This window comes from Mastigoproctus giganteus, chromosome 12, assembly GCF_048544385.1.
Source record: "Mastigoproctus giganteus isolate SK-2022 chromosome 12, ASM4854438v1, whole genome shotgun sequence".
Taxonomy (NCBI): domain Eukaryota; kingdom Metazoa; phylum Arthropoda; class Arachnida; order Uropygi; family Thelyphonidae; genus Mastigoproctus; species Mastigoproctus giganteus.
The window spans coordinates 32,261,943-32,285,498 of record NC_143586.1 but is presented as its reverse complement, the minus strand read 5'-3'; the positions used below and the strand labels follow the sequence as shown (position 1 = coordinate 32,285,498).

Sequence of the window (23,556 nt, the reverse complement as noted above, 5' to 3'; positions counted from 1 at the left end):
CCATGAATCGAGAGCAAACGATGAGGACGCCAGACAATGAGGAGAATGTCCTACATCTTGCAGAAGGCAATCCGAGTACGAGTACTCGAGCGATAGGCCAATGACTGGGTATTTCCCAATCCACTGTATGGAGGATACTGTCAACAAACCAAATGAGTTCATACCATCTGCAATGCGTCCAATTGTTGGAACCTGCGGATTATCCACTCTGGAGGACTTTTGCTACTTGGTTTCTGCAACAGAAACGGTTCGCAAATGCTGACTTCCAGCGGGATTGCTGTTCACGCGACCTCCCATTCAACGTCCTCTACCGCATGACGAAGGCATTTCGGACTCTGCAATGCTACGTGATTCCGACTCGTCTTTGTGCCCCCTACACCTCCTGCAAGTTTGTCACACTGGTAGTGAATCACCCTGTATATTATCTTATAAACTGAATTTTTATGCTGCACCCATCAGTATTCCAAATATCTTATTTCCAAGCAGTATATTATTATATATGTAGTTAGCCATTAAGTTATGCCAATTAGTTTTGCTAATATTTAGTATATTTTTATATTTATCATATAGCTGTTCTAAAATTTGGTTTAGACTTGTAAGAGGTATAAATGAGATTAAATCTGAAAGTTATAGGTGTATATTCTGGAGAAATTTGCATGTGTCTGAAAAAAAATTAGCATAGTTTTATTTCATCTAATTATCCAGTAGATTTTATAGTTTTAAAGTCAGATGTCAGGAGACGTCAGAAAATTTCATTTGCAAGTTATAACAAATTTTACTACAAGTAACACGAGACCATGGGTATTTTATGAAATTTAGGAACTGTGTAAATGAAATTAAGTAATTTTATTATTTTTCTTATTGAGCTTCTTATTCAATACTGGACATTTTTTTTTTTGTGATACCAGACCTGTTCTTATTATCTTTAAGTATATCTGCATAAAACTTTTATATGACTTTTTTGATATGAAAACATCTTTGGTGGCACCTACTAAATTTTGGACTGAAGCAAAACCAATTTGTCACGATTTTGCGACATGGGAATGATGTTATTTCCAGTTTTTCGATTTGATTGACAAACCGGAAACGACGATTTTGCAACACGAAAATGATGTGTCGCAAAATCGTAACAGAAATGAATTCCAAGGGAACAAAAGAGGTCTCAATCAGAGGTTTCAACAACAGAAATGATGTCCAATGATGTTATTTCTGGTGATTTGATTGACAAATCGAAAATCACGATTTTGCATGGAAATGACGATTTTGTGACGTCATTTCTGTGTCACAAAAATCACGTGTCTACACGATTCTGTCGATTTGAAGCACCATTAATGTGACAAGGCATAAATGGTGCTTCTAATCGACATGTCTGTCATTTAAGAGGCATTATTTTGTGTGTGTGTGTGTGTGTGTGTGTGTGAGGTATGGCTATATTGCGCCTATTCGTAGGAATATCAGAAAATTAAGAATGAAGCCAGTTCAATTTCATTTCAGTTCTGAAACCTATTCATAAAAGATTAAACACTTAAATTTGTTTGTTTCAAAAATTTAATCTGCCTCCTCTCCAATGATATTTTTTTTTTTTTTTTTTTTATGTGAACCCAAGACACGAGAGGTATTAGAACCTATAGTACTTAGTAACGTGCTTGGGTTGGAGGTCGAGAAGACGAAAGAAGATATTTGTTGACACTGGACTTGAACTTCTGTAGATTTTAATTTTCAGGAAATACGTATGAAGGAAGGTTGTTGCAGAAAACGGCAGTTGAATGAATAAATGAGGAAGATGAAAAGTTGGTTCTGTGGGTTTGAAGTTGGACAGTAAATGGATGTTGGCTGGTGGCGACACATGTTCGGACTGTTTTGAAAGAGAGAGCGGGAATTATAGAAGCCAATTCAGAAGAACAGTGCCCATGGAAGTATCTGTAGAAGAGGCATGCAGCAGAAACAGTACGTCTATGAGAAAGCGAGTGGAGAGACTCTGTTACAGATGAATCATTAATTAACCTAACTGCCCTCTTCTGAATGGAATCAAGAAGCCTGAGAGAGGTTTTGGGGGGCCCACCCCAGATGTGGGAACAATATTCCATGGTAGGGCAGATTTGTGATTTATACAGAGTGAGCAGCTGTTTGGAAGAAAAGTAATGCCAAGAGCGAAAGAGAAAACCAAGTTTTTTAGATGCAGAGGAAGCAATATTTGTAATGTGCTTGTGCCAAGAGAGATTAGAAGTCAGGGTAATCCCTAAAAGAGATATCATTTTGCCTAGAAATCGGAGTATCATTAAAGATAAGCATAGGAGCAGAAGAATCCTTTTTGCGAGATATAAAACAAGACTGAGTTTTAGAAGGGTTGAAATCAACTAAGTTGTTTGCCCCACTGGAGAATTACCTGAAGATCGGCATTTAAGGAATGGTAGCAGATTTTCGAGAAGTTGAAGCTGATTGAGCAGGACAAGGTTTCTCAAAATGGAAAGTGGAATGCAATGTGCTATCATCAGCAAAACTATGGATAGGATTTCCAGTCAATGGAAGAAGGTCATTAATATACAAGAGGAAAAGAGCGGGGGAAAGAACTGAACCTTGGGGGACACCGGCATTGGTGGAGAAGTTAGAAGACAGAGAGCCATCTACCATCACCCTCAGTGAGCGATCAGAGAGAGAAAACTGGATAACCAATTACTAAAAACAGTTAGCAAACCATAAGATGGAAGCTTGTTTATAAGACCTTTATGCCAAAACACGATCAAAAGCCTTTGAGATGTCAAGAGCAACTATTTGTGTTTCACCGAACCTTTCCATTGAATTAGTCCATAAATGGGTAACATAAGCCAGAATATCACCTGGGATCAACACTGACGGAATCCATACTGGCGATCATTGATCAGACGGAAGGTTTCTAGATAGTTTAAGAGTTGGCGGTTAATTGATTTCTCTATTACTTTAGAAAGAGTAGAAGTAATTGCAATGGGACGATAATTGGATGGGAGGGATTTGTCACCCTTTTTAGGAACTGGCTGGATATGAGAAAATTTCCAAGCAGAAGGAAAAACACCTTTGGAATAAGAAAGTGAAAAAAGGTGGCAAAGAATCGGAGTAAGTTCAGGAGCACAGGTTTTTAGAACAAGTGGAGAAATACCGTCAGGACCTGGAGCTTTCTTGGCATCGAGATTCATCAAAATCCTTCTGATATCCTTTTGACGGAAGACCACAGGAGGCATTGAATGGAGCGTGTTGGGATTGGTGGGAGGTGTCTTACCAAGATCATTCATACGTGAGTTGGAAGAAAAATGGGATGCTAGCAGGTCAGCTTTATCCTTGGCTGAAGTGAAAACAGAACCATCTGGTTTTGACAGAGGTGGGAGCAGAGATGGGCAAAAGTTGCGGCCAATTGATTTGGCAACAGACCAGAATGCTCGGCTAGCATTAAGGCAAGAAGCAAATTTGCTACTCTTAGCCTGTTCAAAATTTAGTTTGGACTGATTAATAACTGCTTTACAATTGTTGCGAGCTTTGGTGTAGGCAGAAAATGAAACTGAAGAATTGGAAACAAGCCAATTACGATATGGAACATTCTTCTCTTGAACAGCCTTAGCAAGTTTATTGGAAAACCAAGGTTTAGATAAAGGACAAGATTTTAAAGGGTACTGTGGGTTAAAGGATTCCATTCTTACAAGATTAATTTCACTGACACGATCTGAGCAAACGTTGACATCAGAGGTTTTGAAACAGTAATCCGACCAAGGAAAAGAAGAAAAGAAGTCTCGCAGGTCATCCCATTTTGCATTCTTGTAATGCCAAACAACACAAGGTTGGGAATAGCCATCCGACCAAGGAAAAGAAGAAAATAAGTCTCACAGGTCATCCCATTTTGCATTCTTGTAATGCCAAACAACACGAGGTTGGGAATAGTCATGAGATAAAGGTTCCATTGGAGAAGAGACAATCACCAAGTTGTGATCTGAAGTGGCTAAAAGACCTCTCACTTCGACCGTGTACTTAGAAGGGTTGTTTGTGAGAAAAAGATCAAGCGTATTGGCTGTATGATTAGGTTGTCCGGTATTCTTGTATGTAAATGAACAATCTGTGCTAGTTCATTAGAAATTGCAAAAGCCTCAGCATCTCGACCTGCTGGGTCGGTGTGACTAGAAAACGGAAGCCAGCTGGAGTTGTTAACATTAAAATCACCAAGGAAAATTACCTCACTGTTAGGAAAGTTGGACTGGAGAAAGTCAAGTTGCAAAGAGAGGAAGTCAAAGAGCTCCAAGTGATTAGTGGAGTTGGGAGAACGGTAAAGACAACAGGTGAATTTGACACAATGAGCTAGAGAGATTTTTAGCCAGAGAAGATCAAAGAGAGGAGATTCCAAATTGCCAAGTCTCTGACAGGGAATATCAGAACGGACATATGCACAAGTACCACCTTTAAGGCGAAAGGAATACAGTGAATAATTTGGGCATCTAAGATGAGCAGTAGTTGAATCAACCGATAACTGAGATTCAGTCAGAAAAAGTACATGGGGTTTGGACTGCAAGTGGAAATGGACATTGTTGAGATTAGAATTGAGACCACGTATATTTGTGAAATGAATTAGGAAGTGCTTGGGAGGTTTAGATCTTTTCGCAGATAAGCTTGCTCTATTAATTTGACAATTCATGGTGTATTCAATAGTAATAAAAAGTGGGTGGGACATGCTGTATGAAGTAATGAAATTTTTGGATATGGCGTACATGTGGTAAGAATATACCCAGATCCTTGACATAACGTGGCCTCGACAATGCTCCCCGCATACACACTACTCGGACTCCCTCCAGTCACTATCTGGCAGAGTAGAGGTAGCAAGGTTATACACTAGCTGATCCGGAAGCCTCCTAGAGAGTTACCAATAGGTTCGGTCTGGTGTACTAACTAGCGGCTGGCCTGCGAACACCTGTACCCTCGAAATGTAAGGAATATTGGATCTCGCCACGACGTTCATCATAACCTCAATATCAACGGTTCTCGAAAATTAGCCAGATTTTGAAGTATTGAAGTTCGATTTTGTTGATAGTGTGGGCAGTCAATCAAAATATGTTTAATTGTTAGATGTTCTAAGCAGTGTCGACACTGAGGAGGATCATTGCCCATGAGTCTGTGGAGGTGAGTCAGATGGGTATATCCAATTCTCATCCGTGCGAGTACCACTTCTTCCCGTCAACACTGTCTGATTGCTCGAGCGCCAGAACTTTGGGTCTTGTTTCAACTGTAAAAGTTTGTTATTCGTTTGGTTATGCTATAGCTCTGCCCACTCTGCATGGCATGCTGCTTGAATTAAGATATTATAATCAGGCATGAAATAGGGGCAGAGGTTAGGTCTAAAGTTGATGGATTTTTGGTATATATATCAGCCAGCTCATTTCCTTTTATGCCTGAATGTGCTGGAATCCAGTAAAACTTCACTAGTTGCTGACGATGATCAATTTGCAATAGCAAACTCCTGATTTTCATTAAAAGAACTTTTAATGAAACTTTGGGTTTGGTTCTGCTATAGCTCTGTCCACTGTGCATGGCATGCTGCTTGAATTAAGATATTATAATCAGGCATGAAATAGGGGCAGAGGTTAGGTCTAAAGTTGATGGATTTTTGGCAGATATATCAGCCAGCTCATTTCCTTTTATGCCTGAATGTGCTGGAATCCAGTTCACTAGTTGTTGACGATGATCAATTTGCAATAGCAAACTCCTGATTTTCATTACAATATGGTGATTCTTTTGAGGGAGATTCTGCATTGCTCTAATTGAGCTGAGAGAATCAGTGTAAACTATATATTTTGCAGATGGGTGTGGAGTCAAATTTTCTAGAGCTAATTGTATTGCATATAGTTCTGCTGAAAAGTTGCTGTACTCAGGTGGAAGAGAAGCTGATATGATAGCAGAGGGAAACACTGCTGCTGCTCCAACAGTTGAATGAGATTTGGAACCATCCATATATATCGACAAGAAGTCAGCACAGCTTTGAATATGGCTAGCATGGAGTTGTTGCACATTCAGTGTCGGTAGACGATTTTTTTTCCCTATTGAAGAAAATAAGTATCACAGGTCAGATGAAGAAAGGAGGTCCATGGTGGATGACAGTAATTCTTTATCTGTTGCCTATTGTGGAGAGGAGCATTCCAGAACTATGATATTTCAAGGAGCCATAGGCCAGCTGGTCATATTTTGCTTGGTTTATTTCTATAGAGATTGAGTAGTGGTGATTAAAAAGGTATGGCTGAATAGGATGCGAAGAGCAAGTCTGTATATTTTGGCTGCATATTTAAGTAATAGCATTTTTCTGTGGAGATGTAGAGGGGGTTCATGAGCTTCAATGTATAGACTATGTATTGGAGATGTCCTATATGCACCAATTGCAATCTGCAGTGCATTATGTTGAATAGGATCCAGCCAGCGTAGTACACTCCTTCGGGTAGAATCATAAAATAGAGCACCATAATCTAAATGGGATCTAATCAGTGCTCTACAGAGGAGCAGCAAAGTCATATAATCTGCTCCCCAAGACAGGGCAGATAATGCTCTTAGCATGTTGATCTTTTTAAGACAGGTAGTACGTATTAATTTAACATGCTCAAAGAAGTTTAGCTTACTGTCCATGATTAGTCCTAAGAATCTGATAATGCTGGCAATCGCAATGGTGGAATTTTATATCCAAAGTTCAGGATCTGTATGCAATTTGCATAGACTGCAAAAGTAGATCACAACTGTTTTCTGTTGGGAAAGATGATATCCATTGACCTCAGCCCACTTTTGTACTTTATTGAGAGCATCTGCAATTGCCTTTCGATAGATCCCATGTTCTGAGAATAGCAAGAAATAGAGAGATCATCAGCGTAAAGGTACGCCTCTACAGTATTTGGAGTTATTTTTTAATTGAATCAATTCTAAAGGCAAACAGGGTTGCACTCAATACTGACCCCTGTGGTACTCTTTCTTCCTGTGAGAATGTTGCAGAAAGGGAATTTTGATATTGGATCTGGAAAGATCGGCTCTTGAGGAAGTTCCTAATAAATATAGGCAGGTCGCCTTGTAGACCATGATTATGGAGGTTACCGAGAATGCCATAATGCTAGATAGTATCAAATGCCTTCTCTATATCTATGGAGATCATAACTAGGTGTTCGTTTTTCACAAAGTCATTGCGAATTTCAGATTCAGCCTTGATCATCCGATCAAAAGGAGGCCTGGTTTTGGCGAAAGCCATGCTGACTATTACTTAGTAGATGTTTGCTTTCAATGATCCAAGTGAGTTGACTATGGATAATTTTTTCAAGAATTTTACCAAGGCAACTTGACAGAGATATTGGTCTGTAACTATTAGGGCTGGAGGGATCTTTTCCAGGTTTCAAAAAGGCCAGAAATGTAGTATGGTGCCAAGAAGTTGGATAAACATTTTCCAGGAAGATTTGGTTAAAGGAAACTAGCAGCACTTGTAAGTTTTTCTCATCAAGGTGCTGTAACATAACAATATATCCCATCTGGCCCAGCGGCACTGTTGCGTGTTGTTCTGATGGCTTGCAAAAGTTCACAGTATTGGAGAGGCTGGTTATATGGAAGTAACAGTGAGGTTCGAAAGCTGATGGGTCTCTGTTCTGTGGTAGTCTTAGTTCTCTGAAACTTCAGAGTGTAGGCAGAAGCAGCTGTGACTTGAGCAAAGGCATTTGCTCAAGTCACAGCTGGTAGGTGTGAGTATATTGTCTCTTTCTGGTAGGTGTGGGTATATTGTCTCTTTTGATCATAATTCCTTTTACAGCAATTACATTTTGTTCCTGAAGTTCTTTAATTTCATCCTCCATCACATTCATCAGGTCCAATTAGATATTACACCCTTTGATGTATTTTGGCTTACATGGAGAGTTATTTTCACTGGAATACTAGCAAAATTTGTCATTTTTGGCAGTTTTTAAGAATGCCTGCAGTTTAGAGTTTCAACAAGTAAGGCCCCTCATTGCAGTCTCTTAACCGTCTTGGGAGACCCTGCAATATTTTCCAGGTGTTTTTGGATTAGATAGGGGGATAACTTACTGAGAGACTGTTCTGATAGAGAATGCATTATTAAAAATGCAGGTAAGTCTGTCGCCGAGGAATTGGTTTTCAACCTCTTTGGTTGCGATGAATCATGGTCATTTTCTGTCTCTGGCTGACAGTTTGTCGGCTCTAAAGATGGAAAGTATTGTGTTTCATGTTGGCTTGTTATAACCCTTGGCAGATGAACTTTTCTGGCAATGTTACTGGCCCCGCCACAGAGAGGCAGGAGCAGTGCCTGGTGTTGTTATTTGGTTTTTTAGGAGCGTTAGCAACTAAGGCCATATTGCTCCTTGGGGATATGCGATGGTGATTCCCTGACCTTTCCACGTCCTCCGTATTTGATGGTCACGGGCTCGAACCCCAGTTTAATCAAGAAGCGTGTGCTACGCACTGCCGATCCTGGCCACCTGGCTATGGGGGCGCCAAGTGCCTGGTATGACCAAGTGAAATTAGTAGGAGTTAGTCTATAAAATATGAAAAATAAAGAAAGGTGGTTACTTTCCTTCCTTGCTTTCTACCAGTACCCTTGATACAAGAGCTGCTATTAAATAAAAGGATTTATTAAGGAGAGGAACGTAAAAGAGAACTAGAATTCACCTTTTAGAAAATCACAATGAAAGCACAGGGAAATCGCTCAGCCACAATCGCTTGGCACTCTGGGCCTTATTTTCTTGTAACACGTGAATGTATGTTTGTGAGTTTAAAGCTTGATGCTCTCTGAAGCCCCTCTAGTGAAGACAGACACTAACTTGTAGACCATTGCGATGGCATCATCTTTGTTCTCGCCCAAAGGATCTTTCGGAGCATTATTTAGCTACAGCAAAATGTGCTCATGTGGACTAATGCAATTTTGAAATGCAATGTGGCTGAAAATGTTGAACATGTAAAATTGACCAAAAGGGCTACAACGTTTCAACGGAAATATGTTATTAATCGCATCCAGAGTCTTCTTGAAGTATATCACACAAGTTACAGCATCTTCGTTCACTAGCATTGCCTTCTGCATAAAGTCAATGTTGCTCACATCGTTCTCATTAATATCATGTCCCTTATTCTGTAGCTTGTACAATAGCTGAAGGAAGTGTAGCCAACCAATTTCACTGGCACTCAGTCAAGAACATTGTAGGTTTACCGAGCTATCTAATCAATGGTGAATAGATCATGCTTACGTTGAGCCCAGTAGTAGGTAGAGTTTGGAATTGTCTCAAGGAAGGCCAAATTGTTTTTGATACAGCTTTTAATGTATTCTTTGGATTGAACTTAACCACAAGTCAGTTTTGTATCTTTATGTATGTATTTGAATATTTTGTATCTTTATGTATGTATTTGAATATTTTGTATCTTTATGTATGTATTTGAATATTTTGTATCTTTATGTATGTATTTTCTTGCATTTTATATGCACAAATAAGGCACCTGTGAAATGCATGTGGACAATACGGCAATCTGGGTCAAGGGATCAATGTGCCTGTTTCAGTCAATCTCCATTGGCAAGCGATTGACCATCATTTTGACTGAAACAGCCACATTAATCACTTGGCCAGGAATGCCATATTGTCCATATGTGTCTCAGGCGCCTTATTTGCATGAATGGTAAGTGGAGAAATAAGCACCTCTGTCACTAAATCCAACTTCAGTAAATGCGATGGAATTTCTGGGTAGACAAAGCTGTTTGACTTAGTGCTGGAATGATGTTCTTAAGTGATCCTCCACAAAGATCCCGTCAACGTCAAAATCAGGAAGTGCAGTACGTATCAATGGTGCATCCTTAGCAGCTGGTTTCTTTGCATCGTTTTCGAACCATAGACAATCGCAAATGTAGCATACAGAACAGAAATCATTTTTCATAAATACCCTTTCAAACTCTCTATGTGCATTCTTATGTAAATAGTAGTTGATGTAAAGAAAAGGAGCTTGATCATTTAAAATCATCTGCTCTGCAATTGGAGAAATGTTCCGTTGTACATAAATAATACTCACTTCGGGTACATTTTTGTTAGATGGAGCAGCGGCATTGCTGGTTGAAGGCACTGTTAAATCCAATGTTTGATTTTCTGTTACACAATCTCGATAGTCTTTTGTCATTCTCACACACTCATTGCTACCGCCACCTTTATTTTGTTACATTGACCTGCTCCACACTCTGGACAATGCTCTGCATTTGACTTCGGTATCGTTGAACACAAAAGATAGCAGTGCGGCATTGTCTCTTTCACTGCTCAGAAGATTATTGATGTGAAAACATCTATGGTGGCACTTAACAATGGAATATAATAAAAATGTAGATGCAAAAATACAAACACTTGAATTGTTGCAATCATACTATTCAACAAATAGTTACAATCAAATGGGTAATTAGGCTATTGGCTTGGATTTCGCTAACCTCTTCCAAATGTTGATTCAGTAGAGTAAGTAACGGTTATGTGCATAAAACATTACATCGTTCATACTAAATATTTTGTACTGAAGTATAATGCTAATGTTACTAACATTGATTCGGTAGAGTAAGTAGTGGGTGTGAGCATAAAATGTTACATTGTTCATAACTCCGGTTCTATCAGTTCGATTTTAAAACAGTTCTGATTTTCGTCAAAGATGTTTTCATATAAAACATCTTTTGTGTGTACAGGGTACACATGCGGTTTTTTATTTTATATATTATTGCTACTATAGTAGCAATAATATATAAAAAATTTATGACAAATTATGCCATAGTTATGGCATAATTTGCCATAACTTTGCCCAAAAGTTACGGCAATAACTTTTATCTTTTTTTCCAATGAGATAAAGGGTGCTATTTATATAAATAATACTGTATATCTATGAAATTAACAAATAGCTTTCCTAATATTAAAAGCAATATTAATCGTATCAATATTAAAATACCTTGCTCATTTCATCTTGGCTAAAATCTAAAACACGAGCCAAAAGACGTATTACTTCTGCCTTCTGATTACTAGGTGCGTTAAAATATCCAAGAACCAGACTCTTCATTACCTGTCTAAAAATTCAAATATGAATCAATATCAAAGACTTTTTTCTTTTACTTAATACATATATAAAATGAATAATGAACAATGGGCACACATGAAATTAAAGAGGCTTGTGGCACCTGGTTCCATATATGAGAAAGAAATTCAGTGTGAGCGGAAGAACAGTAACTGGGTTTAATAAGTAATTTACTAACAAGTAACAGGAGTATCACTTTGTCAGCTGCATGAATACATACATAAATATAAAATATGAATTGTTACAAATGGAATGGCAGAGCGTGGTCATATTGAGTAAAAAGAGAGAGTGCGCATGAGGATATGCAAATACTAAAGCATCACAGTGTAGGACTGGATGATTGTTGTGGAACTTAGGCTGATTGCCAGCGTTTGTCATGCTGTAACTCTACAGATTCCATGATTGGGTGTAGCCGCATGCCTCTATTGCAGTTAAAAACGCTATGACAAGTTATGTGCAGTGACTCGAGCCATAGTCATTGAGAGTATCACGTCTAGGATTGCAGTCAAGTCGCATTGACCAATAATGCTCTGCAACTGCAGTGTGTAGAGTCAGCTAATAGAATGGCCCTTTCATGTTCAGAGATGGTCCTGGAGCCTTCTGGCAGCTTCCCCCACATAGCAGCTGCCACAATCGTGGCATGTGATGCAATATATTGCACCGTTGTGTAAAAGAAGGGAGACGGGAGGTCTTAACCCTTGAGACAAGAGATCACTATCCTCTGCTGGGAAGTTTCAGGCACTTTATCTTGTATCTACGTAAGGTCTTAGCAATGTGATCTGAAGCGCCCGGGTAATATAGGATGTAAGCGGTAGATGTCTCGTCGCTATGGGTTGGGGGCTTCAAACGTATGGCAAGCTCACAGACATAGGTAAGACAGCCACAGTTGCCCAGAGTCAATCCAGCTCCATGGATGCCAGGCACTACAAAGTTTCTAAAATAAGAGTTGAACTCACCAACTGTGGCTATCCCAATGTCTTGGACTAGTGCAACCTACAAGTCCATGAGCTTGCCGCACGTCCGAGGCCCCCACCCCATAGTGACAAGACAATATCTACCGCTTGCATCCCATATTATCCGGGTGCTTCAGATCACATTTCTAAGATTTTACGCAGGTACAAGATAAAGTGCCTGCAATTTCCCAGTAGTGGATTGCCATCTTGTCTTGAGGGTGAAGACCCCCGTCCCCCCCCCCTCTTTTACGCAGTGGTGCATATACTGCATCACATGCCACGATTGTGGGGGAAACTGCCAGAAGGCTCTAGAACTGCCTGTCCGAACATGAAAGGGCCATTCGATTAGTTGACTCTGCACACTCTGCAATTGCGGAGCATTATTGGTTGATGCAACATGACTTCAATCCGAGACGTGATGCTGAGGTGGTTGACCAATCCCACCACTACTATCAACGACTGTGGCTTGAATCACTGCACATATCTGATTGTCATAGTGTTTTTAATCGCAACAGAGGCGTGTGACTACATCCAATCATGGAATCTGTAGTTTTACAGAATGACAAATGCTAGCAATCAGCCCACGAACACAGCGAGCATCCACGACAATCACCTAGTCCTACACTGTGATGCTTCAACATTTGCGTATCTTTGTGCGCGCTCTCTCTTTTTACTCAACATGACCATGCTTTGCCATTCCATTAACGTTTCATATTTATGTATGTATTCACGCAGCTGACGAAGAGATACTTAAATCTCAAAAGCTCCTGTTACTCGTTAGTTAATTACTTATTAAACCCAGTTACTGTTTTTCCGGTCACACTGAATTTCTTTCTCATAATGGGCACACAGTATAGAGTTAGCTTTATTACATATGCACTTATATAATTTTGGTTACAATTCTCTAATGAATAACTGATATACAGTCTTAAAAGAAATTTGGAGAGGTGAAAAGGAAAGGATATCTGAAGAGGGAAGCACACCATCAGAGACAGGAATCAAAATAACCTTCTAACATGATAGGTAAAAGGAATAATTGATATGAATATAAGTAATCATTATGATAAAAACACGTTTTGCTAAATAATGGGGAAGCATTTCATTTTCTGCTTATAGAAAATTCAAAAGCTAGATAAATCTGGTCACTATGTACTACAAAATGCACACATATATATTACTGTACCAAAGTATTTGGCAGCCTTTCTAATGTAATTAATAGTGTGAAAAGAAATGCATAAAAAGCAGGAAGTTTTTAAAGCACACAGGCAATAGCAAAGATATCACAAACAAGCAGAATGACTCACAGCAAGGTGAGTATGAAGGTTGGTATAACTATCAGATGCCACATTGGTAATTTGTTATTCCATGCAACAGCCACTGTTTGATAACTTTGTCAACTCTGCAAAGAGTAGATGTAGTTAAAATAAGAATGAGGATGACATAGGTTGTTGTTGTTTGGGGTTTAATGGCGCAAGAGCAGCTTCGGCTATATTGTGCCTGTACAAGTTTTGTTATTTTCTGTTATGCTGTTACTGATTTGACATATTAGATAAGATTGGTTAGATTTATTAAACTGAGGTATGAAAAGAGTTCACTCTTTTCATACCTCAGTTTAATAAATTATTTTTTAAACTTTAAAAAAATGATGATTTTTCTCCCATAATGAGCTCAAGGCTTAATGGCTCATTTGTATGCAATTTGAAAGCTGATTGGTGGGGAATTTGGTATCGTGGACATTCTATGATGATGTGCGTCACTGTTAGTGTGGTCAGACACTGTGGGCATTGGAGGATCGTCTTTCATTAGGAGGTATGAGTGTGTTAAATATGCGTGGCCGATGTGAAGCCAGGCGAGGATAACCGCTTCATGTCTGTTTGACCGAAAACTTGATTACCAGGATTTCTGCTGCTGTTTGATTTGGTATAATTTGTTTGTTTGAGATTTCTAGGTCTGCGCCCATATATTTTCAGAGGCTTTTCAATTGGCGTTTTTAGTCATTGAGCGGAATTCTATGTAAGTGAGAATTTTCATTTGATGGCTGTTTTGCAGCATCATCCGCACATTCATTGCCGAGTATTCCAGAATGTCCAGGAATCCAAGTGATTCTTTGTTTTTTTTTCCTAAGATGTGATAAGAAGGAAAGAATTTTTCTTACATACAGATAAGATGGATGATCTTCTGTCTGTAATGCATATATTGCAATTAATGAGTCTATGAAAATGACACTTTTAACGAGAGAAGTTTTGGCAATGTGATCTAGGGTAAGGCTTATTGCAAACAATTCAGCACTGTAGATACTGCACTCTATTGGAAGAGACTGTGAAATTATGCTGTTTGGCAATACGACTGCAGCACCAACGTGTGCATCCCTCTTGGATCCATCAGCGTACAGATGAGAACAGTCAGAGAATTGTGTTACATAAGAGGAATGTAGCTGTTTTATGTGTTGATTTCAGATATTGTTCTGTTTCCATTTTATGAGGACCATGTCACAGTCAAATGAACTGGTTTCCCACGGTGGAAGGGATGTGTAGATTTTATCCATACTTAAGTTCAATTTTGAGATATTTTTTTTAGTTAGATACCTGCAGGTTTGCATGTGTTAGGTTTGTTCGCATATAAGGTTCCCATTTTGGTTTATACAGATATTGCCATGTTGGATATCCAGGAAGGCTTTGAACTTTCACAGCATAGTTCAGAAGGAGGACTTGTCTACGAAGATTGAGTGGAGTTCATGGATCTCTGTGTATAGACTATACACAGGTGAGGTATGAAAGGCTCCGGAAACAACACGTAATGCGCTGTTGTTGTTGTTATTTGGTTTTTAGGAGCATTAGCAACTAAGGCCATATTGCTCCGGGGATATACGGTGGTCAATCCCTAACCTTTCCGCATCCTCTGTATTTAGTGGTCACGGGCTTGAACTCAAGTCTAATCAAGAAGCATGTGCTACGCACTGCTGCAACTGCCCACCTGGCTATGGAGGCACCATAATGCACTGTGATGAATTGGATCTAACCACTTCAACACACTTTTCCTAGCTGAGGAGTAAATGGGAGAACCATAATTTAATCTAAATCTTATCATTGCACGATAAACGTGCAAAAGTGAATAACGATCAGCTCCCCATGTCATGGCTGATACAGCTCGTAGAATGTTTAATTTCTTTAAGCACATTGTACGTAGATATTTTGTGTTCTAGGAAATTTAATTTGTGATCGATGATTAGTCCTAGTAGTCGGATACTATGTTTGAGTGGGATTTGTTGATTGCTTATTCTTAGTTCTGGATCAGGATGCATCTTTCGTTTTCTGCAGAAGTGTATTGCCACTGTCTTTTCTACTGAGATTTGATATCCATTATAGATGGACCAGGACTCTATTTTGTTAATAGCACATTGAAGCTGCCTCTTGATTGTCCACATATTCTGTGCGTGACATGATATTGTGAGGTCATTGACATATAGGTAGGTTTCTACTGTTGCTGGAATAACTTCTGTTATAGGGTTGATTTTGATAGCGAAAAGGGCTGCACTGAGGACTGAGCCTTGGGGGACCCCCTGTTCTTGATTGTATATTAGAGACAGAATATGACGGTAGTGGACTTGGAAGAGTTCTTTTAGACATGAAATTCTGAAGGAACTTCAGTAGATGGCCTCAAAGTCCCAATTTGTGCAATTCGTGAAGGATACCATATCTCCAGGTAGTATCGAATGCCTTTTCAATATCAAGGCATATCATTACAAGGTGTTCGTTTCGGAGAAAGGCATTGCGTATATTTGATTCGGCTTTTGTCATTATGTTTATTGTTGATCTGTTTTTCCAAAAACCGTATTGGCTAGGACTAAGGAGATTATGGAAGTCAAGAAACCATGTTAACTGATTATTCACCATTTTTTCTAAAGTTTTACCTAGACAGCTAGTAAGGGCAATGGGGCAATAATTATATGGGTTTGAAGTCCTTCCCAGGTTTTGGAAAGGACAGTACAAACGAATGTCGCCAAGAGTCTGGATATGTATCCTTAAGGTATATCCTATTATATAGCAGTAAGAGCATGCATAAAGAATTTTTAGTGAGATGTTTATTTGATAGTGGATTCCACCTGGACCTGCTGCACTTTGCTTAGATTTGGCTAGGGCTTTATGCAATTCGTTTATAGTAAAGTGTTGGTTGTATGAAATCTCATGAGCTGTATGGAAATTAATTTTGTATTTTTCAATTTGAGCATTATATGTTTGGAAGATTGGTCTGTATGGTGTTGTTGTTGCTGACAATTCCTCAAATGTTTTTCCTAGTAGATTTGCAATTTTTTCTGGTTCAGTTATGTCATGACCTTTCCAGCTTATGATCGGTTTAGGGACGGTTGAATATTTGCCTGATATTTGTCTAATTTTATTCCAGATAATTCTGGTGTCCGTATTTCTATTAATTTTGCTTGCAAAAGATATCCAGGACTCTTTCTGAGATTTCCAGCATATATAACATGCTTTTGCTCTGGCTTTCTTATATTTTATGAGATTAGTGGTGGTGGAGAACTTTCTGAATTGATTCCAAGCCTTATTTTTTTCTTTCTCTGCTTCCAAGCATTCTTCATTCCACCACTGCTTGTAGTGTTTATGGAACTGGTTAGCTATCTTTGGTATTGCAATATTTGCTGCAGAGATTATTTGATCTGTGACATAAGTAACAGCTATTGATATCAGAATGTCTTAGAGTTTTCTTATCTAAAGAAGCAGCACAGTGGTATTTTTCCCAGTTTGATTTGCAAAATTTCCATTTTGTACCTCTTACAGATTGCGGTATGTCATTTGCTAGTAGGTGGCACACAACTGGATAATGATCACTGTTGTAAGGATCATCAGAAACAGACCAGTCGAGAAGAGGAAAGAGAGCTGGTGAGATCAATTGTGGAGGTAGTCCCTGTTGGTAAATGGACATGGGTGTGGGTACCTGTGTTTAAGAGTGTTAAGTTCCTGCTGTCTAGAAGTTTTTCGATCATCTGTCCTCTTTTGTCTGTATGAAGTTATCCCAAAATCATATGATTCCCATTTAGGTCTCCCATCAAACAGAATGGAGATGATAATTGTTCAATTAAGTCCTCCAAATCTTGCAGTGAATACGTACGATTAGGTGTAAGGTAGAGAGAAACTATGGTCAATGTAATTCAAGTCACGATGCATACCGCGACTGCTTCAAGGGGTGTTTGCAGCTGAATACGCTTGGATGGAATATTAGAGTCGACCAAAACGGCAACTCCTCCATGAGCTGTTGTGGTTTTATGATCTTGCCTATATATATTGTATTACTTGATTGAAATACTTATTTGCGGAGTTAGGTTTGTTTCTTCTAAACAGACACTTGCAGGAGCATAGACGGAAATAAGATCTTTGATATCGTTTAGGTTACTTCGAATGCCACAATTCCACTGAAGTGTACGCATTATTTGGGTTTAGAAACCGATTCGGATGACTTACAATTGGCTGCCTGTTTGAATCGATCTGTTTTTATTTTTTATTTTTTAGGAAAGCTTGGTCAGCCCTCACTGTCCATGTCATCAGTTGCATAAAGTTCCAGGACTGGTTCATCTTCTTGCCCTTTCTCATTGATTTCCATATTGCCAGTATTCTTCTCTTTTTTGTCTACAGGTTTGGTGGGATTTGTACTGCTTGTTGGTGTTGGATCTTCAGCATCTGGTGAGATTATAATTGGTGTATTAATTGCCTGATTGACTTTTGGTTTTGTTTGTAAAAGGAGGTTATGTGCTCAGTCTGCTATTGAGATGTTAGGTGGGACTACGATGTCAGCCTGTGTTGCAGTTACCTTTGTTTTCTGCACTGTAGTTGCACCTGCTGCTGCATATGATCTCACTGCTGGAAGTAGTGGTATCTGCTTTTTGGCTTCTTGGTATGTGACATTATGTTCGGTTTTATATTTCTGAAATTGCTTCTTTCTCTTCCACATACTGCGGTCTCTGGAATAGGCAGGGTGGTTTCCTTTGCAATTTGGACAGTGAGGAGACTGTGTATGACATTCTTTATCATTATGATCTTTTGAGCCACATGTCGCACAAACAGCTTGACCTCTGCATACTGTTTGGGAATGTATGGCTTTACTTGGCAATTCAGGTATCCCGCTTTCGCTGATGTTGGTAGGGTAGGTGTGCTGAAAGTAAGTATGATGGTGCGGGTTGGTATAAGGTTTCCATCCTTTTTGATAAGAATTCTTTTCGCATGAATGACATTCTGATTTTGTAGCTCTTGTATGATTTCTTCTTCAGAGCTGTTTAGGAGGTCCCATTCCATGATAACTCCTTTTGATGTATTTAAAGTGGCATGTGGAGTGACTTTGATGGGAATCCCACCAAAAGTTGTTATTTTAAGATGCTCAGAATGTCGATGATTTGTCGTTTCTATCAGTAGGTTGCCTGATTTTAAGCAGCAAACCATTTTAGGTGGACCAGCTACATGTTTTAGACACCTTTGTATTACAAAAGGAGAAAGTTTACTAACTGGCTGGTCTGATAGGGAATGAAAAATTAGAAAGAGTGGAGAGATGGTCTGGGTCACATCTTTCTTTTGTCTCTTGGCAGTAGATGGATTTGGATCATCTTGCTGATCCAAATAGTGAAAATGATCCTTGTGGTTAAATGCAGAAGATTATAAGGCATACCCTAACAATCAGTGGTGTGGAAACTTTGGCTTATTTAAATTTAAATGTTAAATAAAAATTTGCATTAGCCCTACATTTCTACAAATTCATAGATATAATAATAAATATTATTGTAAAGGCATATACACAGCCACATGGTCAATATCTGAAATAATAAGCAAGATAATTTTGTTGTACTAAACTGATGAATTGTAAATGTTTTAAATATTCATAACTTGTTACAAAATGTAATGAGATGCATTTCCTATTCATCTTATAATCTGTTCTGGTTATTATGAATTCTTTTTTGTAAACGACACAATCCACAAGTGCACAATGCCTAACTCTAATTGTCATTATGTTTCATGGAGCATATACCCACCTGATACACTGTAATGCTGCATTCGTATGTTCATATTTACAGCTGATTGTAATATACTTTTGTACAACACCGTAATATTATTCATATATAGAAAGAGAACGCAAAACAAAAGAACTATAAAACCCAAAGATTCACTTTTATTTGGTGCTAACAAAAAAGAAAAGTGTACACATATATATACACATTGACAGAATACTACTGTTCACAGTAATATTCCACATTCAGTGTTCAACATCTGAAATAGTGCCCCCAAAACCTCTCTCACATTTCGATTCCATTCGAAAGAGGACACAATCATATTAATTAATGACTCCATTATCTGCTTCACATTCAGTTTTCTGCTGAATGCCTTTTTTTATAGATACTTCTATGGGCGTTGTTCTCCTGAACTGGAATTTGTAATCCTGCCATTCTCTTCCCAACCAGTCTGAGCATGTACTGCAACCAGTTAACATCCATTTGCTATCCAATTCCAAATCCACAAAAGCTTTTCAAAAATTCATAACTTTTCCTCTTCCTTCTCATATAATTCCCAAAAATTACAACGTACAGAAATTCAAGTCTAATATTAACTACTATCTTTTGTATTTTAAGCATTCAATTAATACATAGTACTAAGTACTATAGGTTCTAATAAACTTTATATTTGGGATTTTCATTAAAAAAAAAATTGCCTCATCACTTAAGCAAAATTACGAAACCAGTTTTTTTCAGGAAAATCATAAATTTAAAAAACTGATCACAGATTCAATGGGTTATTTACTATATAATCTTTAACATCATTTGTTAACAATTCTTTTCATAATTAATAATGATAACTTTGACATCTCAGATGCTGCTTGAGAGGCATAGTGTACAGGTAATGTAAATATATTAAAAGAAGGAACAAAGCATATTTAACATAAATGAGATATTATTATTATTATTATTATTAGCCATATGGTGCAAGGAAGCCTGAGGCTTATGCTGCACCAGCCAAAAAAAATTCCCAAGTTACCCAGAGAGAGAGAGAGAGAGAGAGAGAGAGAGAGAGAGAGAGAGAGAGAGAGAGAGAGAGAGAGAGAGAGAGAGAGAGAGAGAGAGAGAGAAGGGAATCACCTAGAAAGAGAAGAATGATGATATCCAGCTCAGGACCCTTAGTGTGCTAAGCCCATACTCACCAGATGTGAGCCCCTGAGATACAAATAACTTAGATTTCAGTAAAGCTTTTGGCACAGATTCACATAAATGACTGTTGTACAAAGTGGAGCAATGTGAAAAAAAAAAAAAAAAAAAAAAACCCTATTTTTCAGCAAGACAAATGCTGTTTGTATGGCTCTTATATCCTAATGGTGCTTATGTGATGTGGACATGCTTTCTTTGCCTGCAACATTCACTACATCTGTTACCCATGGAATATACTGCCCGCAAAGTGACATTTTTCACCTTTTCGACTATTTACCACAACATCTGGTTACTGTTCAGAGAGGCCATACAAACTTAACAATTTCTTATCTACGATGATATCCATCACTCTACTTATTCTGAGCTAAAATCATGTACTCCTTTTAGGTAAAGCAATTTGAATTACGAGCAGTGTATTACAAGAAATTACATAAAAAAAAAAAAATAGAAGACCAATTGTACAAATGAGTGAAGACTTTCCATGAAAGATTTTTGTATAATTGGTCCTCTATTAAAGTGCAGCTCTGCATCTAAAATATGAAACCACTGTAAGAAGACATAAAAATGTCACATGACATTTGAACCCAATTGGGAGTAACATCAATGTACATAATAATAGTTATTGTGATTGATGCAACTTCATATTGTTTTCTGATAGCAGACAATCTTGTCAGACTCAGTTTTTGTGTAGGAAAAAGTTAAGAAAACACCAGAGAAGACACATGCTAGTGTTTAATCACTTCTAATAGATAAATTCAAAAATTTCTCAATAACTTCAATTTTCTTTTTAAATGATAAATATTCTGCTTACCTGTCTACCTTTCCTTCAGTGTTATCAGCTAACTGCCTAATTTGATCATGGGATTTCTCTAGCGCTGACTGCTTTGTAGCAACTAAAAAGTAATATGTATCTATAAAACATGTGTACAGTGTATCCAACGAGTATAACTATCATTATGAAATGATACAATTTACTTAAATACTGACTAAAATTGAGCCATCCTCTTAACTAGCTCAGTACAGTCAGCTCTGCTATAATGTGCATTTTCACAAAGCGAATTTGCTCCAACACGATTGATATATTAGGGAACAATGCAACTATAAAGCTATTTTTTGTTGGCTCATGCACAATTTCGTCTGCGAGCAACACCAGGTGAACGTAAAACCCAGCACCAAGGTAGTGAGTGACCTGCACAGCAATACATACAAGTTTACGAAGCTTAATAAAAATGTCAAATGTCAAATGTGTGAGAACTATACAATGTATTTCCCATTTACTGTAATTTTATTGATCGGAGACACTGTTATCAAACTTATCATTTGCTATATTCACAAGATTTTCTGTTCGGACAGAAATTTCGTGAGGTGGAATAGCACAAGCGGAGGAGCACATTTCTGGAGGTCACTACCATAAAACAATAAAAACAATTTGCAGTTCCCGGTTTATTAGGCTTTTCTGTTAGCGCAGTCTAATTATAAATGGGTAGCAAACTCGATCTTATTGCATTTTCAATAATAGCAATAGTTGGAATCTGTGGGTATTTATGTAATGGTGAGATGTGCTTCCCCTTTCTCTTCAATCATATAAAAAACAAATTTTCAGAATCTTCTCTTTTGTGCATGCAGTGTTCATTGTTATTGATTGCTCATCTTTTTCACTGTTTTAAATTTTACAATTGAAAAAGAAAAAAATGCCAGTGAACAGAAATATCAGTCAAACGAACTTCATATCTTGTCAAGGTAAAGTGCTTACTGTAATATTTATTTATTTATTTATTAGAAATTTAAGATGTTTAAGCCTCTGTTAGCAATATTATTGAGTTTAACTTTTTTTTATTGTTTTACCCTATTTTTCCCATAAGAACTGTTGTTTTTAGTGCATGAAATACCATAACGCAAAGATTTTTAGGAACACATGTACAGTGTTATAGCAGAACTGACTGTATCAAGTTTATATTTTGAGCACATTTTCTTTGACTTTTTTTACCATTTTCAAGATAAAAGTGTATGGTAAATATAATGGTAAAATCACTGAGTACCAACAGAATGAAACGACGAGAGGTGACCATGCTGTCATTTTAAATGACAGTATGAAGTCTGAAAAATGTTTGCAAAGCTATTGGTAAAATACAGGTCAGCTATTGGTAAAATACAGCATTGCTCAAGAAATAAAAACATTTACATTCTAAATCCTGTCAGCTGGGCCTTATACAGGGTCCAGCTTTTGGGATGGAACTTATAACTCTTGACACGGTATGCCCAAGTTACTACTTGTTTTATACTTTTTTTCCTCTTCATTTTCAACATCTTGCTACTAATTTTATTTTTTTTCCTCCTCCTGAACAATTATAGTAATTTGAGAAAAGTGGATGGTTTCTTTTATCCTACAGTTTACTATTGTAGACTACACCGATGAGCCAAAACATTATGACCACCTACCTAATATGATGGTGGTCCTCCACGTGCAGCCAAAACAGCTTATACCCAGCGAGGCATGGATGCTACAAGACTTCTAAATGTCTTGTGGTATCTGGTACCAGCAGATCCTTTAACTCCTGTAAGGTCTGTGGTTGAGACACTGCAGATTGGAGTTGCTGTTCCAACACAAACCACAGATACTCAATGGGATTGATGTCTGCAGAATTTGGAGGCAAGGGCAATACCAGAAAGTCTTCCTCATGTTCTGCGAACAAGTCTCGAACAATCCGGGCGGTGTGGCATGGCGCATTATCCTGCTGAAAGATGGCACCGCCAAAGGGGAAGACCTTGTTATGAAAGGGTGTACCAGGTCAGCAATGATGTTTAGATAGGTGGTAGACATCAGAGTGCCTGGCACGTGGATGATTGGACCCAGGGTATCCCAGCAGAACATAGCCCAAAGCATGACACCGCTGCCACCGGCTTGTTTTCGTCTCATGGTGCATCCAGGTGCCATCACTTCCCCAGGTAAACAATGCACACATACCCAGTCATCCACATGGTGCAGCAAGAAATATGATTCACCAGACCAGATGAACTTTTTCCAATCATCAAGATCCAGTTTTGATGCTTGCGTGCTCATTGTAGGCACTGTCACTAGTGAACGGTGGTTAGCATAAGCACTCAGAGCGGCCTGCGGCTATGCAGCCCCATTTTCAGCAGGGTAATTTCCAATTACCGGCTAGTTGCACCACAATCGCCCTTCTGTTGCGACATACCATCCGGGGGAGTCTTGTCTTCGCTCACCTTGAGCATCGATGAGCTGTGGTCGTTCAACACCTTGCCGGCGGTTCATGGGTTCCCCCTCCTCGGACCACTTTTGGTAGGTTGGTTGGTTGGTTGGTGGTTGTTTTAGGATTTTATGGC

At 38.4% G+C, this 23,556-nt stretch overlaps 1 protein-coding gene across 1 annotated transcript in view; it reads right to left on the bottom strand.

The window, feature by feature from the left end:
* The window catches only part of LOC150076856 (uncharacterized), a 227,007-nt gene that overhangs the window by 15,664 nt on the left and 187,787 nt on the right, over window positions 1-23,556 (bottom strand). The window contains exons 19-20 of the mRNA XM_090385702.1: window positions 21,023-21,104; window positions 10,942-11,056 (exon numbers count right to left, since the gene is read on the bottom strand). Coding sequence (XP_090241828.1) covers window positions 10,942-11,056; window positions 21,023-21,104 — 197 coding nt within the window. The remainder of the gene's footprint in view (window positions 1-10,941; window positions 11,057-21,022; window positions 21,105-23,556) is intronic.